At 29.8% G+C, this 14833-nt stretch overlaps 2 protein-coding genes across 3 annotated transcripts in view; both read right to left on the bottom strand.

The window, feature by feature from the left end:
* The window catches only part of LOC101497358 (uncharacterized), a 4710-nt gene extending 3679 nt beyond the window's left edge, over nt 1-1031 (bottom strand). The window contains 3 exon segments of the mRNA XM_073364454.1: nt 3-517; nt 519-628; nt 631-1031. Coding sequence (XP_073220555.1) covers nt 3-517; nt 519-628; nt 631-769 — 764 coding nt within the window. The 5' untranslated portion in view covers nt 770-1031.
* A 6548-nt stretch (nt 1032-7579) lies between these two features.
* LOC101496830 (kinesin-like protein KIN-7F) lies at nt 7580-13465 on the bottom strand. 2 transcript variants are annotated; one of them, XM_012719088.3, is made up of 14 exons: nt 13449-13465; nt 12633-13118; nt 12385-12474; nt 12018-12118; nt 11824-11937; nt 11656-11737; nt 11457-11524; nt 11080-11145; nt 10841-10965; nt 10372-10711; nt 10165-10272; nt 8998-9888; nt 8566-8885; nt 7580-8442 (listed from the first exon to the last, which is right to left on the bottom strand). In XM_012719088.3, the coding sequence occupies exons 2-14, from the start codon at nt 12844-12846 to the stop codon at nt 8115-8117; spliced, it is 2847 nt and encodes a 948-aa protein (XP_012574542.1). In that variant the 5' UTR covers nt 12847-13118; nt 13449-13465; the 3' UTR covers nt 7580-8114. The 2 variants fall into 2 exon arrangements, with proteins under 2 accessions (XP_012574542.1, XP_004512117.1); XM_004512060.4 differs by lacking the exon at nt 13449-13465 and having other exon boundaries at nt 12633-13333.
* Nucleotides 13466-14833: the final 1368 nt, after the last annotated feature.

The following is a 14833-nucleotide window of genomic DNA, read 5'->3' as shown; positions in this document are numbered from 1 at the left end:
GAAGAGCCGAAATCGCCGACGGAAGTACGCCGCCGAGTGAGTTTCCATCCGCGCTCAGATGCACGAGCGAAGAGCAATTAGCAAGCGCCGAAGGTAGGGTTCCTTCAAGGAAGTTGTGGTCAAGCCAGAGATATTGCAGTTGTTGAAGCTCCCCGAACGTAGCCGGAATCTCGCCGGAGAATTGATTGTACGAGAGGTTGATAAGTTGAAGAAGAGATAGATTACCAACGGTACTCGGAATCTCGCCGGAGAAAGCGTTCGACGATAGGTCGAGATATTTGAGACTAAGAGGAAGCTCGCTTGGAACGGTGCCAGAGAGGTTGTTCTGTGCAACGTTGAAAATCTGAAGACCGGTGAGGTTTCCAACCTCCGCCGGAAGTTTACCGGAAAATGCATTATCCTGTAAGAACACAAAGCGTAGAAGCTTACATTTGGTAAGCGACGAAGGAATGGTTCCATTGAAGAAGTTCGAACGGAGGCTTATCTTGCGAAGCATGCGCAACTCCGAAAGACGCTCACTGAGTCTACCACCGAGTTGAAGACGAGGCAAACGAAGCTCCGTGACTCGGTCGTTATTGCAAGCAACGCCGCGCCAGTCACACGGGGCTTCCGGCGAGGATGGATCCCAACCGTCGAGAGCTCCGACAGGATCATGGAGGTTGAGCTTAAACGACGTTAAGGCTTGGATCTCTGAGACGGTTACAGCGCTAGGATCGGCGTAGGATAAGAACGGTGCGCAGAGTACCAAAATGAGAAGAAGCGTATGCATAGTGTGGAATGAAACAGAGAAGAAGAATGAGGAAGGTTATAATAGTGTGCTGAGGTTAGCAGCGTACATTAGCATAGTGCATTATAAACTACTTAAAGTAAGAATATGAGGAAGGTGAGAGGAGAGAGTGGCATAAGTGTGCGCCAGTGTGCGTATTTGCCAGATTATGCAAAGCAACTCTCCGTTTGTGAATTCTGATGAAAACGCAGTTATGACTTCTATAACCTCTTCCTCTTCCCTCACTCTCTATTTTTGGAATTGCATAGTGAATTACTCTTTTTATATTTTATTTATTTATTATTATTATTAGTACTTAGTAGTATTATTTTATTTGTGTCTCTCTCTTTCCTAGAACTAGAACCATTTGAACGAACACTTTTTTGAAAATGGTACTGTGTGACGTTCTGCTGGGACCCCTGGGTCTGCAAACTTTTGAACCTCATATGATGTGATATGGCATGAATCATTAGCACTGCTTCACTCTCTTTTCTGTTTTTCTATCCCAACCTTTTAATTATTTTAATATCCCTCAATTCGTTAATAATAAATACAAAATATAAAAGTAAAAAATCCCTCAATTATCTTAATCCGGCTAAATCACATCTTAAGAATTAAAAATAATGCTAACGAATATTTTATTAAGATAATAAAAGTGAGAATCAAATATTAAAAATGGTATATTCAAGTCTTTACAATTTTAATTTTTTGTATTTTCTACATAGTATTATATTATATTTTTATTTTTTATTTCTTAACACATAATTTTAGAACATTTGTTTCCATATATTTAATTTTTTAACATGTATCTTTAACGTCATTGTTAGTATTTTATATTCTTCAATATAGAAGACTTATAGAATAGAATCATGAATTGGTAAGTATGATTCTCACATTCAATATAATATTAACCAATTAATGATTAATATACAACATTGATTGTATAAGAAAAATGTCATAGACTCGTTAAGCAAATACTAATAAATGTCCAAAGAGAATACAAGTTAAAATGAAATATTATTTTAGTCTAATATAATCTTCATCTTAAATAAATAGATTTTATAATTAAATATATTTTTAATTTCTCTAAATATATCAATTTTTATTTTTAGTTTTTTAAAATTATATTTGAATTTTGATCCTTTAAACTTTTTACTTATTAATTATAGTTTTTGTTTTTTTTATAAAAATTGATGTCACATTTTTAATTGACTTTTTTTATAACATATCATTGTTAAGACCTTAAAATACCATAAATTTAATAACTTAACTACTTAATCTTTAATTTAATGATCTAATCTTTAATTTGAAGTTATAGATAAATTAATAAAAATTTAAAAATAAATAGTAAAATTATTAAACTAATAATAATATTTTAAAGTCTTATCAACGATATAATATTAAAAAATATTACTTAAAATATATGACATAAATTTTTATAAAAAAATAAAGATTAAAATTACTAACAAAAAATTTGAAAATTATTTTTTTAAAATAAATTGAAAATAAAAATTGAAATATTTCAAAGAATTAAAAATATATTTTATGCTAGATTTCATTTGTAATATAGTTTTCTTTATTTGGGATTAAGATTGTGGTGGGGTCTAACTCAGCTATTATTATTTTCCTTCTTGGGCTATTCAATTGGCAATGACAAGTGGCTCATCCAAAACAATGCCATGGTAGCTATGATTGTGTGTATGGGGGGAAACTGGGTCTTTTCCTACTTGGACGGCTGGGACATATCACATACATTTTATTTTTATTTTGGAAAAATATCACATGTATTTTTATATATCTTTTGGCACTTTATTGTTTCACCTTCCATGATTTTGGCTCATTGTTAGGTGTTTTTTCTTTAAAAAGTCTATATGATGCATGGTTTGTTCCCTTTCAATTGAATTGTCAATATATCTCGACGGAAATTGAAAGCAAAAGGAGCCAAGTTTTACACTGTTGGTTAGGCTTTGGAATATATTTAGCCACAAAGTTTTTGTGGGAAAGTACATCAAATGAGCAAAAGCTAAATCCAAAAGGAGCAAATTGGATTAATGTCAATCAATTTGGTGGACCACAAATCTGATATTGATATTTTAGGTGAAATATTTGACAATATGAGGACAACCCATTATGCAAATTATTAATTTCAAATTAATGCAGCGTCCTTGGACATTGGATTACAACTATTTTAGTAATTACCCCCTTTGTTTCAAAATAAATGTTTAAGATTCTTTTATATTGATCAAGAAGATAAATAATTAAAATAATATTAGTGTAATAATTTTATAAAATTGTCTTCATTAACTATTAACAACTATCATAAGAATTACTTGAAAATGATGCATGTTATATTAATTGGAATAAATTAATTAATATTATATTAAAAAAAGTAAAAGTTATATTTATTTTAAAATAAAATTTATTTGCTAGAAACTTGTTACAAAGGAGAGGGAAAAGGGTCACCATTTGTAGTTAGGCTCCATCAATATCTAGTGCAGAGTGCAGAAATTATGCCAACTAAAAAGGGTTTCACTTTAACAATATGATTCTTCATTACATAATTGTGCAGTAATTGAACAATGGTCCATCTAGCAATAATTTATTTAGCAGTGCCAGAAATTGAGCACAAGCCTGCTAGCTTAGGTCGAGTAGGTGTGGATGAGAAATGGAATTTTGGACATGCCTCAATTTAAAGCTTTGAAGATTCATTATTATGAAAATAATGTGTTTGGCAAGTATAGGCATTCAATTTAATTACCTATATGTATGTCTATCTTTGTGATTCAATTGAATGGCAAATAGGAAGCAGTTTTGGTTCATTAATTTTATCAGTGAAGAAAGCAGGATCTCAATTAGGAAACTTAATATTAAATAGTAAAGACATACTCTCACCCATTCCATTTATAATCTTCTTCTTTTGTTGGTAAATGAATATTTCAGATTAGGAGAAGATCATGGAGCTATACCAACTTTATTGAATATTTTCTCAATAGAAGTTGCATACAACTTACAACTGCCAAATTTTATTTATAATCTTTCGCAAATCTGTCTCTTGTCAATATTATAAGAAAAAAAATCTTAAAGTTTGATTATTATTATTATTATAATTTAATAATATTATTTTTAATACACCTTTTATTTTATTTAAAATATTTAATCATGATAATTCAGCACTTGACATTAAAAATTAACGATTTAATAAATTCAACTTGTGTTTTACATGAAATAAAAAAAAATATTACATTTAATTATATTTTTGAATGTTTGCGATGTTTTTTTTCAATAATAGCCGGAGATAATTTTTTTAGGAGAATTTTTTATATCAATGAGAAAACATGTATCCGGATAATTATATGATAAAATTAATACAAAATTTAAATAACTTACAAACTATTTAAACATATGAAATAATATATTTTTTTAATATTTAACTTTTCACATTTGTGTAATTAATTATTGTGAAATTTATCATTTATAAGTTTATATATTTTGAGTCACTCTACTCCATAAAATGTTTCATTTTTTTTTTGCTTATGGAAAACATCTTCCCTCAAGCCATCGTGTATTGTCACAATTTATTTTGCTTGGGTGGGGGTCTTAATAATGTTCACAAGTATATTGGTTGCACTTTCTTGTCACACAAAGCATTAAAGCATGTTTTACGAATTGGGCCGTGAGAAGTGTTTGTATATACAAATCAGAAACAGATGTTTCCCTTTCTTTTCATTTGTTAATTATCTATATCAATATTGTATCTATCTATCTATACTATATACACCAATGACGTATTTTATAAATAATTTTGTACATGGGGATGACAATTAAACAAGTTCTTATAGACACATGCAAAAATACCTCCAATAAACAAGGTGCTAATTTGCACTATGGGTATGGATATACTCTAGAGCAATTATTAATATAATTGAGGAAGAATGAGCGCAAGTACGAACACTTAAATGTCTACTCCTTTCTACACTTAAAAAATTAGTTTTAATTTCGAATTTACTTTGACTTTGCACACATTAAGTTTACATTTTATAATTTTAACTACTTTGCTTTATTATTTTTTAGAAAATTTATTAATAAAATTATTATTTGATTTTAAAATAAACAAGTATTTTAAATTAATATTACTCTTAAAAAAATAATTTATTTTTTTACAGTTAAAATTTCGTTAGTTAATATTATAAAAAAAATGAAATAGTATAGTAGAGCTTCAAAAAATTTATGTGGTGGACTAGAAAAGTGGCGAACAATGTCTAAAAAGATAGGCCACAATATAATATGTTCGATGCACATCACCCCATTGAAATCATGTTGCGACATGTTCGTCTAAATGAAAAAACAACAATTTGAAGATGACAACTAATAGTGATCATGACAACAACATGTTTTGAGAGTATTCTTTTAGCATTGATAGTCATTCATCCAAATAGGCCTTATGGAACTACGTTTACCAAGGGCATGCTCCTAAACTTCTGTTTCAACAATCACTTGGGCCTTTCTACAATACCTTTAGGGCTTGTGCTTATGGGCTCGTACTAGATACCGATTAAACAAAGAGAATTGTACGGTGCACCCTTCCATTTTTATCTCTCACCCCTATTTTTTTTAATGACTATTTTATCCTTTTTATTTTATCATTCTCTTTTCTCACCCCCACTTTCGAAACTTACAAAAAAAAATTTAATATTCGAAAGGTTAAAACTTTCGAAATAATTAAAAGTGAGTTTTATTATCTATTCGGAACTTTTGTTAAATTAGAAACTTTCGAAATATAATTTTATAGAAATAATTACCAATTTCGAAACTTTAGATGAATATGAAAGTTTCGAAGTTAACATTTCCAGAAAGTTTCGAAAGTTTGGAAGAATTTGAAACTTCCGAAACACATATCATTCGGAACTTTTGTTGAATATGAAAGTTCCGAAAATTTCCATAAAATTTCGAAAATTTGGATGAATGTGAAACTTCCGAAACACATATTTTTCAAAAATTTCAAACATTCGAAGTAAGTCAATTTCGAAAGTTTCAAAAAATTCCAAAGTTTCTAAATTTTCAATTCATTTTTAGAAAATCTGAAAAGAAACTTCCGAAATTAAATATCAAATTTAATACTATTAATTTATTACTATAAATATATTACTATTTATTACTATAAATTTATTATTATAAATTTATTACTATTTATTAGTATTAATACATTACTATTTATTACTAATAAAAATGAAAAACTTTATGTTTCTGAATTTTATATTTCGAAACTTTCAGATTGTCAGAAAGTTTCGAAGGTTTCTGCATTTTGAAAGTTTCATGTTCATGGAACTTTCGAAAGTTTCAAAATTTTGGGAAAAAATGAACTTCGAAAGTTTCATGTTCATGAAAACTTTCGAAATTTAGAAAGTTAATATTTCGAAAATTTCAAAGTTTCGAAATTTATCTTACTTTTGGATTTCGAAAGTTTCAAAGGTTCGAATATTTGCAAATGTAATTCAGACAATTCAAACTTTCGAATAAAATGGATGAAAAAAAAAAAGAAGAGAATCTTTTTGGGGTTTTTACTAATAATATTAGGGGCAATTTAGAATTTTTCTTGATGATGAGGGGGTGGGAGGGACAACTGGGAGGTGCACGGTACAAAACAAATTGTCTTTCAAATCAGTGACAGCTTAATTTCATTCATAACTTGCGAGGAGGAAATTGTTGTTTAGAGCTATATGTATTAAGAAAAATGTTAAATATATTAGTTTTTTTTAAAAAAAACTGTATTTACTTTTATAATAAAATAAATAAATAAAAATAAAAATTAGTTTAATATTTTTTCTTGTCAAACTTTGCACTCTTTTATATCAAAAAAATAATAATTAACATTTTACGGATATTTTAAAATATAAATAATATAATACAAATAAATATTTTAAATGTATCAATTCACGTGAAAGAGAAGACAATAATTATTTTACTAAAATTGGATTCTCTACTTTTATAATTTCAAAGGTAGAGTAATTTTATACAATTTTTGTGATACGATAAAATAGAATAATTTTTAAATATGAAGAGATAGAAAAAAGGTTGAGAAGCAAAATTAGACATCCTTATCCAATTCCACTTCACGTAACCCATGTTTCATGTGTGCAATTTATTATGCCAGCTCTTGCTCACCTTTTGTCTTTCCAAAACTCATTACCATTTGCCTAATAAAGTTAGCATTACAACATATACTTCCTCTCAAAATAATTGTTATTACATATATATATATCATGTGGACGCACACTTTCCTTACAAATAACATCTTTTAAATTTTGTTTACATCTTTCGTTGTTATGGAGGAGGGGAATATAGAATATGCACTCATGTTATATCAATTTTCGAATTTTTTTAGTTGCCAAGTAGCAGATGGATATTCCACCCGCTTGCAAATTGCAGTTTCAACAATATTTCTTAAGCATTGTTTGCTAATATTGTTGTACTTTATATAGGTATGCAAACTTTAAATTGTGTGACAAGTTCTTGAATGATGACTTGACAAGTATCATTCAGACATTCACCCTTGGTGGTGAAGCTTTTGGTGAAAAGTTGAAGTACCATACAAGTTATGATTATTGGGAAAATACACATGTCTTTTCTTTGTAAACTTTAATCTAGATGTTCATTAATCATAATCTATTATTTTACCATACCGGAATTTTATCTTACCGTCTTGGTTTAGAAAAAAACAATTATTGTTGCTTAGCTTTTTCGTTTTGTTTCCTCATCACCTACATGGTTTGTTTCTTCATGTATCCTTGAAATTAATTTCTGAATCCCTACATGTGAAATATAATGCACCATCTATTTGAGGAGCTAATTCATAAATCAATAAAGTTATGTGACAACTATATAGGTCACAACTTCTCCACCATACACAAATTAAGTAACTTGACCATTCTAAAAGTCACCTTAAAAATTACAACAAAAAATCACAATATGGAACAGGGGAGAATCGTGTTATTACATATAAAACCTCCCAAATTTTTTAACATTGTCATATTAAGGGAGAAACTTTCTACACTCAAATATCACTTCAGATTTTGTGGTGTCTAAAAGTACACTTAGACTAAATATATAGTCTAAAAGTACACTTTTAAAAACACATATGACAATTTAGAATTGTAAGTGGATAAATTGCTCCCGGTATCAAACTATTTAAAAATAAGGTGAATGTTCACCCAACTCTAAATTTTTGCAGTCTTTTACCGAATCTAGTTTCTGGTAGTGAAAAAAATATACTACTGAATCCTAATTTCCAGTAATATATTTGAAGACGGAGGTGGACGAGCATTCACCAAAAATAATCCAAATTCTAAACTCACAAAATCTGCTTCATGCTGTTTGTCCAAGTCCAACTAAAAGATTTCCTACTTGTGAGCCGTGGGGCAAAGTTGAGCCCAAACATTTCCTTAAGAGCCTGTTCTGGCTCAATTGGACCAACCAACTTTGCAACAACAGCTGCACTCTCTCTAATATGTTCTATGTCGTTTGTGTTAGTCCATAGCTGATGAGTCAACTGCAACCTCCTATGCTTTGAACTCAAACGAATCCCCCATTTCAAATATAAATTCTCTCTATCAGATTTTGATAGCTTCTTCTGCATTTGCTTGCACAACATTTGTCTCTCTCTTCTTAGATCTCCCATGCTGTTTTCAAGTGAAATACATAGTAGTTTTTTCATTAAAAACATTTAATCCTTAAATTTAAAAGTAATTTTTTTCATTTTGGAATATGTAATTCAATAAAACCTTTTATAATGGAAATGTTACCTTGACTCAGGGGTATTGGTTCTTCCATCTCCTAGAGTGTTATTGCCTTGTGAAAAAGTTTGATTAAGATATGATAGTCTTCTTAGCTCTACCTCCATATAAATAGAATCTGATGGATCCCCTTTGAAGAGAAGGAAAAAGTATGTCCTATGAACCAATGAAACATTACAAGCATCCCAAAGTTCAATAATATCCTTTTGTAGCCTCTTAAATTTTGAAGGCCAATCTGAATTATTTTCTCCATCAGCTTGCATTGGGTCCAAACCAATATCTTTGACATTCTTTGCAGACATTATGGCATCTAATCCTATCCCATGAACCTGTCATGCAAAACAATCTCAAAGAATCACTTACTGAGTTTTGTTATCAAGGCTCAATAGTAAGTGGAAGAAACAAAACAAAAATGAAGAAAGATTCACAATAGAAGCTTACCTCATGATCAGCCAGTAAATTCAATCTCTTAAGATTTTCTGTTTCCTTTCTGTTTGTAGTTAAAAGATCATTGCTCTCACTTTCCTCGTCGACGAACGGCTTCGCATTCTTTGAAGTCCTCTCTGCATTTGCATTATAATTTAATGTATGAGCCTTTCTCAGAAATCCTTCAGGTCTTCCAGCAAAGTCTTTTTCATTCCCTATTAGAGGTGTGTTCTGAACTACATCATCATCATCAAACCAATCAGAAGATATATTCCTCATGAGACTAGCTTTACAGCTTCTACTTCTGCTAAACTTCAATGATCTAGAACTAGAACTACTACTTCTATTGTTGTTTTCTGTCATCCAAGGTGAAATATTCTCCGGCGTTGGAAGAACGAAATATTCGCGCAAACGGTTCATTCTTTTCTCTTCCTTTAACTCAGATGAACACAAATTCACATTTATTCCTGACATAGCTGTCTTTGCATGAGGAGATGATACACTAGAATCAGTATATGTATTGTTTGATCTTAAATCTTCTGAGTTTGAATGTGTATGTGTATTTTTTATAGGATCTTCTAACTCAATGCACCTAACTTCTCTACAATAGTCCTCTTCATGTTGATCTTCAATGTTCTTTTTATCCAAATCATTTTGTGCAGCATTAATGCTTTTAACAGATAGTCCAGATGAAGAATTTCTGACCATAAGATTCTTGTCAAGGTCAGGTAGTTGGAACAAATTGTCATCAGAACTAATACTATGTCCATCTGAATAGTGAGATGCATCAAAGGACCTAACACTTTCCTCACGGTCAATACTTAAAATGTTCGGTTCCGATCTTCGATTCTCGATGTCCCATGCATTTCTTACCCGCAATTTTGGATACCGAGATCCTAAACTCTCCTGGAGATTTGGAAGGAAAGTTTGATTAGATCTAATTAAAAAGACATGATCCCAAATTTTATGTGGTTAGCAATCTCATGAATTCACGCAGTCTGCATATCGATGGCCTTTTGGGCCGAGATCAGACAATCCAGATTTTAAGTTTGTTATTTTTACATTTATAAAAAATCAAAATCTGCACTGGAATCTAGAATGTCCAATCTCTTTTCAACAGCCATCGATGAGTTGACTGCGGGGAATTTCTGGCTGCAGTGAATTTGAATTCATATAACTCACCTCTTCTATTAAATTAGGCATGTTATTTTCAGTTTCTTGGAGCATGTCCTTAATTTGAACGTGTGCAAGGTCCCTCTGCAAGGTAACCTCCTTTAACTCCTTTTTTAACTGCATATTATAAAGAGTTTGTATTTATAATAATCCACAAATAACACATGATCAGTTTATATATGAGTTTTGCATCAAAAGCTTCATTATTACTATTACCATTTCAATTTCATGGTCTTTCTCTCTCAATAATGCTGCTGCAGAATCATAATTAGGACGGGTTGATCCTGAATTTCTCAATTCACTTTCAAGTTTAGCCAACTCCTTTTGTAATTGTTTGACTAATGCTTTATCAGACACCACTACATTCACTTGTGCATTAGTTGAAACTTCTTTAGCACAACTTGCAAATAAGAGAGTGTTTCTTGTTTGTTCAACATGGCTCCTTGCAGGACTCATTGTGCAGATTATTGCAGTTCTAGCATTGCCTCCTAATGACGATTGCAATATGCGAGTTAGCTTCGAATCTCGGAAAGGTATATGTCCATTTTTTCCCTTACTGCAACCAAATTCATTACTTTTAGATAACCAATTACGTGTAAAGTGGCCGTGTGTGTCCGGTGTCCATGTCAATATCAGTACTTCATAGCATATAACAAATATTGAAACATAATGTTTATAAGGTAACCTGAGTTTTCGGATAACAGTTCCTAGAGTTAGTAAACTACGATTTATGTGGCAACCTTCTTTCAACCTTGTACCAGCAGAATTGGTTTGAGATGCTCTCTCACTTCCAGCAAGATCAATAAAATTCTGTACCACAAAAAATAATCACCATCATCATCTAATTTCCTATACATGTTCATTAACATAACAAACTTGATACTTGAAATATATTCTTATATAATGAGCAAAAATCAATCATACCACTGAAGCAGAAAGAGTGCTACATTTTTCATTTCCAAGGAATTCACATGCTGAACTTTCAACTGTCTGAAGAACCACATTGTTAAGAAAATGTAAGACAAGATATGCCATAAAAGTTTACTGAAGTGTTTGAATGAACATCTTAATTAAGCACTAAGTGATTATGCATAAACTATTTCTATAACAAAAGATAAGATAAAGTCAATCTATTTTCATAAACTATCACTGAGAGACGAGAGCTTATGCAAATAAGCAAGAAACAAGTTATGGACATGCCATAAGTTTTTTCAAACAGTCTCATAGTGTCAGAGATAAAGTCAAATAAATCAGTCCAAACACGCCTAAGTTCTTTTAACATAAATAAGAACATATCATACCAGTCTGAGAATCTGATGAGATCTAGAGCTTGCATCATTCAATGATGTCTCTCCTATTTGCCTTTGAGCTGCGAAATGTCGCATCGAGACAAGTATTTTATTAGCACTAGCTCTAAATAGTCAAAATTTATAGAGAAAAACAGAAAAAGAGAACAAAAGGAAATAAATTCAATCAACAAATAATTCAAACCCTTCTTACTTTCACAGAAAGAAATGAGTTCTGCAAAATGGTTCCAGTCTCTCAAAGTTTCATCAGTAAGTTTCTCAACAACTGTCCCTCTCTGTCAAATTAAGACAAACCATAAGAAAAATGCATGAATAAATATTAACTAGATTTGTAAAAATGAAGAAGAAGCTACTTATTTACCTCTGGATCATCAAGAAGTCTAAGAGGAGTACAATCTGGACTAAGGAGATCCCTTACAGATTCATTATAAATCTCAATTGCTGAAAACTTCAAAATGAATTCTCTCTCCTTGTGCTATAAAACAAATAAAAATCCAAATAAAAAAATTATTTAGAGAAGAAAGACCAAGTAATGCAATGATGTGTTTCATTTACCTTGTCTATATAGTTAAAAATATCAGCAACAGTGCATTCAGTTATACCACTCATGGTGTATGTCTTTCCACTGCTTGTTTGTCCATATGCAAAAATGCTTGCTGATCATTTACAAGATTGTTAGAACAATAAGTCTAGTTCAAAATAATAAAGATACAAAAAATAATTCATACACGATATTTGATCTCGGAATTCGACCAATTATACCTAAATACAATTTGTATTTAAATACTACTGTCTAGATTACAACATTACCACTAAAGTGAATTGCGGGAGTTTCACCATTCTCAACAAAGATCAAAGGAAGATGTTAACATGGAAGAAGATTCTGATTAAGAAGAAAAAAATCCAAAGAAAATAAACTCACAATTGATGCCACTGACAACAGAAAGAGCAACATCCTTAGCTGCTTCATCATACACCTCCCTTGTAGAACAATCTGATCTAAATACTCTGTCTATGACCAAAAAAAAAAATCCACTTTATCATACCCTTTTGGACAATTTTCAACTTCAAATATTCAAGATTTATAACATACAACATATATATAAAAAAACACATTTTTTTTAAATTCCCACCAAATATGAAGATGAATATAATGTAGTGTATAGTTACCAAATGAATATGCTGTTGGATAAAGAGATCTTTCAGAAGCTGAAATATTATTCCTGTATATAATGGTAGTATCATTTATACATTCCCAATCAGATACATCATTTCTTGAAATCTCTTTATCATTAAGAGGACGAAGACGAACAGAAACAAGAATTCTCTCTTCATGATCTGTTGCAGCTTCTTGAATTACTTCTTCTCCTCCAACAGAACCCATTTTTGTTTTCTTTTAATTTTCTCACTCACTTCCTCCTCAAAACTTTTCTAAACTCCAAATTCCAATGATGAGAATGAATATTATTATTATTATTATTACTATCACATGTCATTGAAATCATATAGCATATCAAAGAAAGACCATTTTTGTATTGAAGCAAATTTATTTATATAATATTGTTTTCTTGAATTGTTTGATGAATCTTGTGTTGAATTGTTGGGATGGTATGAAACATAAGGACCACTCAAGCCTTCAACCCCCCCAATCATTATCTGCAGAAACAAACTAATTAATCAAAGGTTAAACTCTACATTCATAAGACAAAAAAGATATAGATAAATATTGTAACATGTTTTTATATACTTTATATTATTTTAATTTAGAGATGTCAGAAGGAGGAAATAAATATAGAAATTAACTAATAACTATAAAGGTCCTATAATTAATTATGAGAAGGAAAATGAGTTGTTTCTGTATCTTTATGGAAAAGTTGGAGCTTTGTGAAATGGTCCCCATTTTAATGAACAGATTGTTAAATACATCATCACATGGAATGTAGAAGAAAAAAAAGTTCTGAATTTTATGTGAAGAAAATTTATTACCAAAGGTGATAAGGGTAAAGACTTGTGTGAGGAGTTAATTGTTCAAAGAAAAATCTTTATTCTTTATTCTTTATTTATCCAACTTTATGTGAAGATAAATTCAGAGAGAAAGAGAAGTTCTGAAAATGGGAGGAGGAGGAAAAAAATGAATGGATATAATTGTGTCACTAAAAATCATGTGTTCTTTTTTGTTTTTGTTTTTTTTCAGTTGTTCTAAATTTAGCTTGTACAGTATAATCCAAATGTAGATCCTAGTAGAAAAATCTCCAAATAAGATATCATATGTGTAAATTCTATACAAATAGATCCTAAAATCTGAAAAATTGTCAGAATGAAACTAGATTCTGATAGAATTGTAACTCTGACAGAAAAAATTTACATTACAATTCATGCTTCGGCAAACTCAAATGCAAGTAAATTTCATCATTGACAAATAAATCAATAATTAAATTAAAAATTTACAAAATAGTGATTTAATCATTTAAACTTTAAAATATTAATTTTTTTTATTTTTTTATTAAAATATTTTTTAGTGAATATCCATTGAAATTAATAAAAGAGTATATATTTCTAATAAAATAAATAAAAATAAAATATATATATTTAAATAATTTATTGCTGTATCAAAACAAATAGAATTTTTTTAAACTGTGGTAATAATTTAAAAAAAAAATATTTTTGACTACATTGATTGCTATTTTTTTAATTTAAATGACTACGTTATTATTTTACAAATTTAAAAAGTTAAATTAGTCATACTCTTGCAATAAATGACTGTATATTTCAAGATTGCTTATTTGGTTCTAGTTTTTATGGCAAACGCGTCTTTAAACAACTATTTAACTAGGAAGAATTCAACGAGTTTTTGTATTCCATTATTATTATTATATGTAATGTAGTGAAGAACACAATGTGGAAGTTCAAATATCAAAGTCAACTCACTCACTCAAAACAAATGAAAAAAAAAAATTCCCAGCTGTATAATGGTAAAGAAGATAATCTGAATTGTATACTTCAAAATTGTATATAGTTCTGTAATTAAAGCATTTCAATTTAAATTAAAAAGTTAAAATCTCAAAATCGTATTTTTGAATTTAATAATAATAATAATAATACAAATATATTTAAAATTTAAGTCGTCTAACAGTTACGAAAATATTAATAATAGAACTAGATGCATTTTTTACTACATAAAATCTAGATTTAAAATAATATCACTGAAAAAGTAAAAGGTGAATGCAGAAATTGCATTTTCTTTCTTTTTTTCTTTCACCGTCAAAAAGGAGGGTATTGCCATTACTCAGCTTTTGAAACTGAGAGCAGAGGTTATTGCATCTCTCTCTTTAACTTTTTTTAGTATCATGTGATAAGTACCAAATATTATT

This window comes from Cicer arietinum, chromosome 8, assembly GCF_000331145.2.
Source record: "Cicer arietinum cultivar CDC Frontier isolate Library 1 chromosome 8, Cicar.CDCFrontier_v2.0, whole genome shotgun sequence".
Taxonomy (NCBI): domain Eukaryota; kingdom Viridiplantae; phylum Streptophyta; class Magnoliopsida; order Fabales; family Fabaceae; genus Cicer; species Cicer arietinum.
Note: the sequence above shows the minus strand (reverse complement) of the source record. Positions and strands in the feature narration are given on the sequence as shown.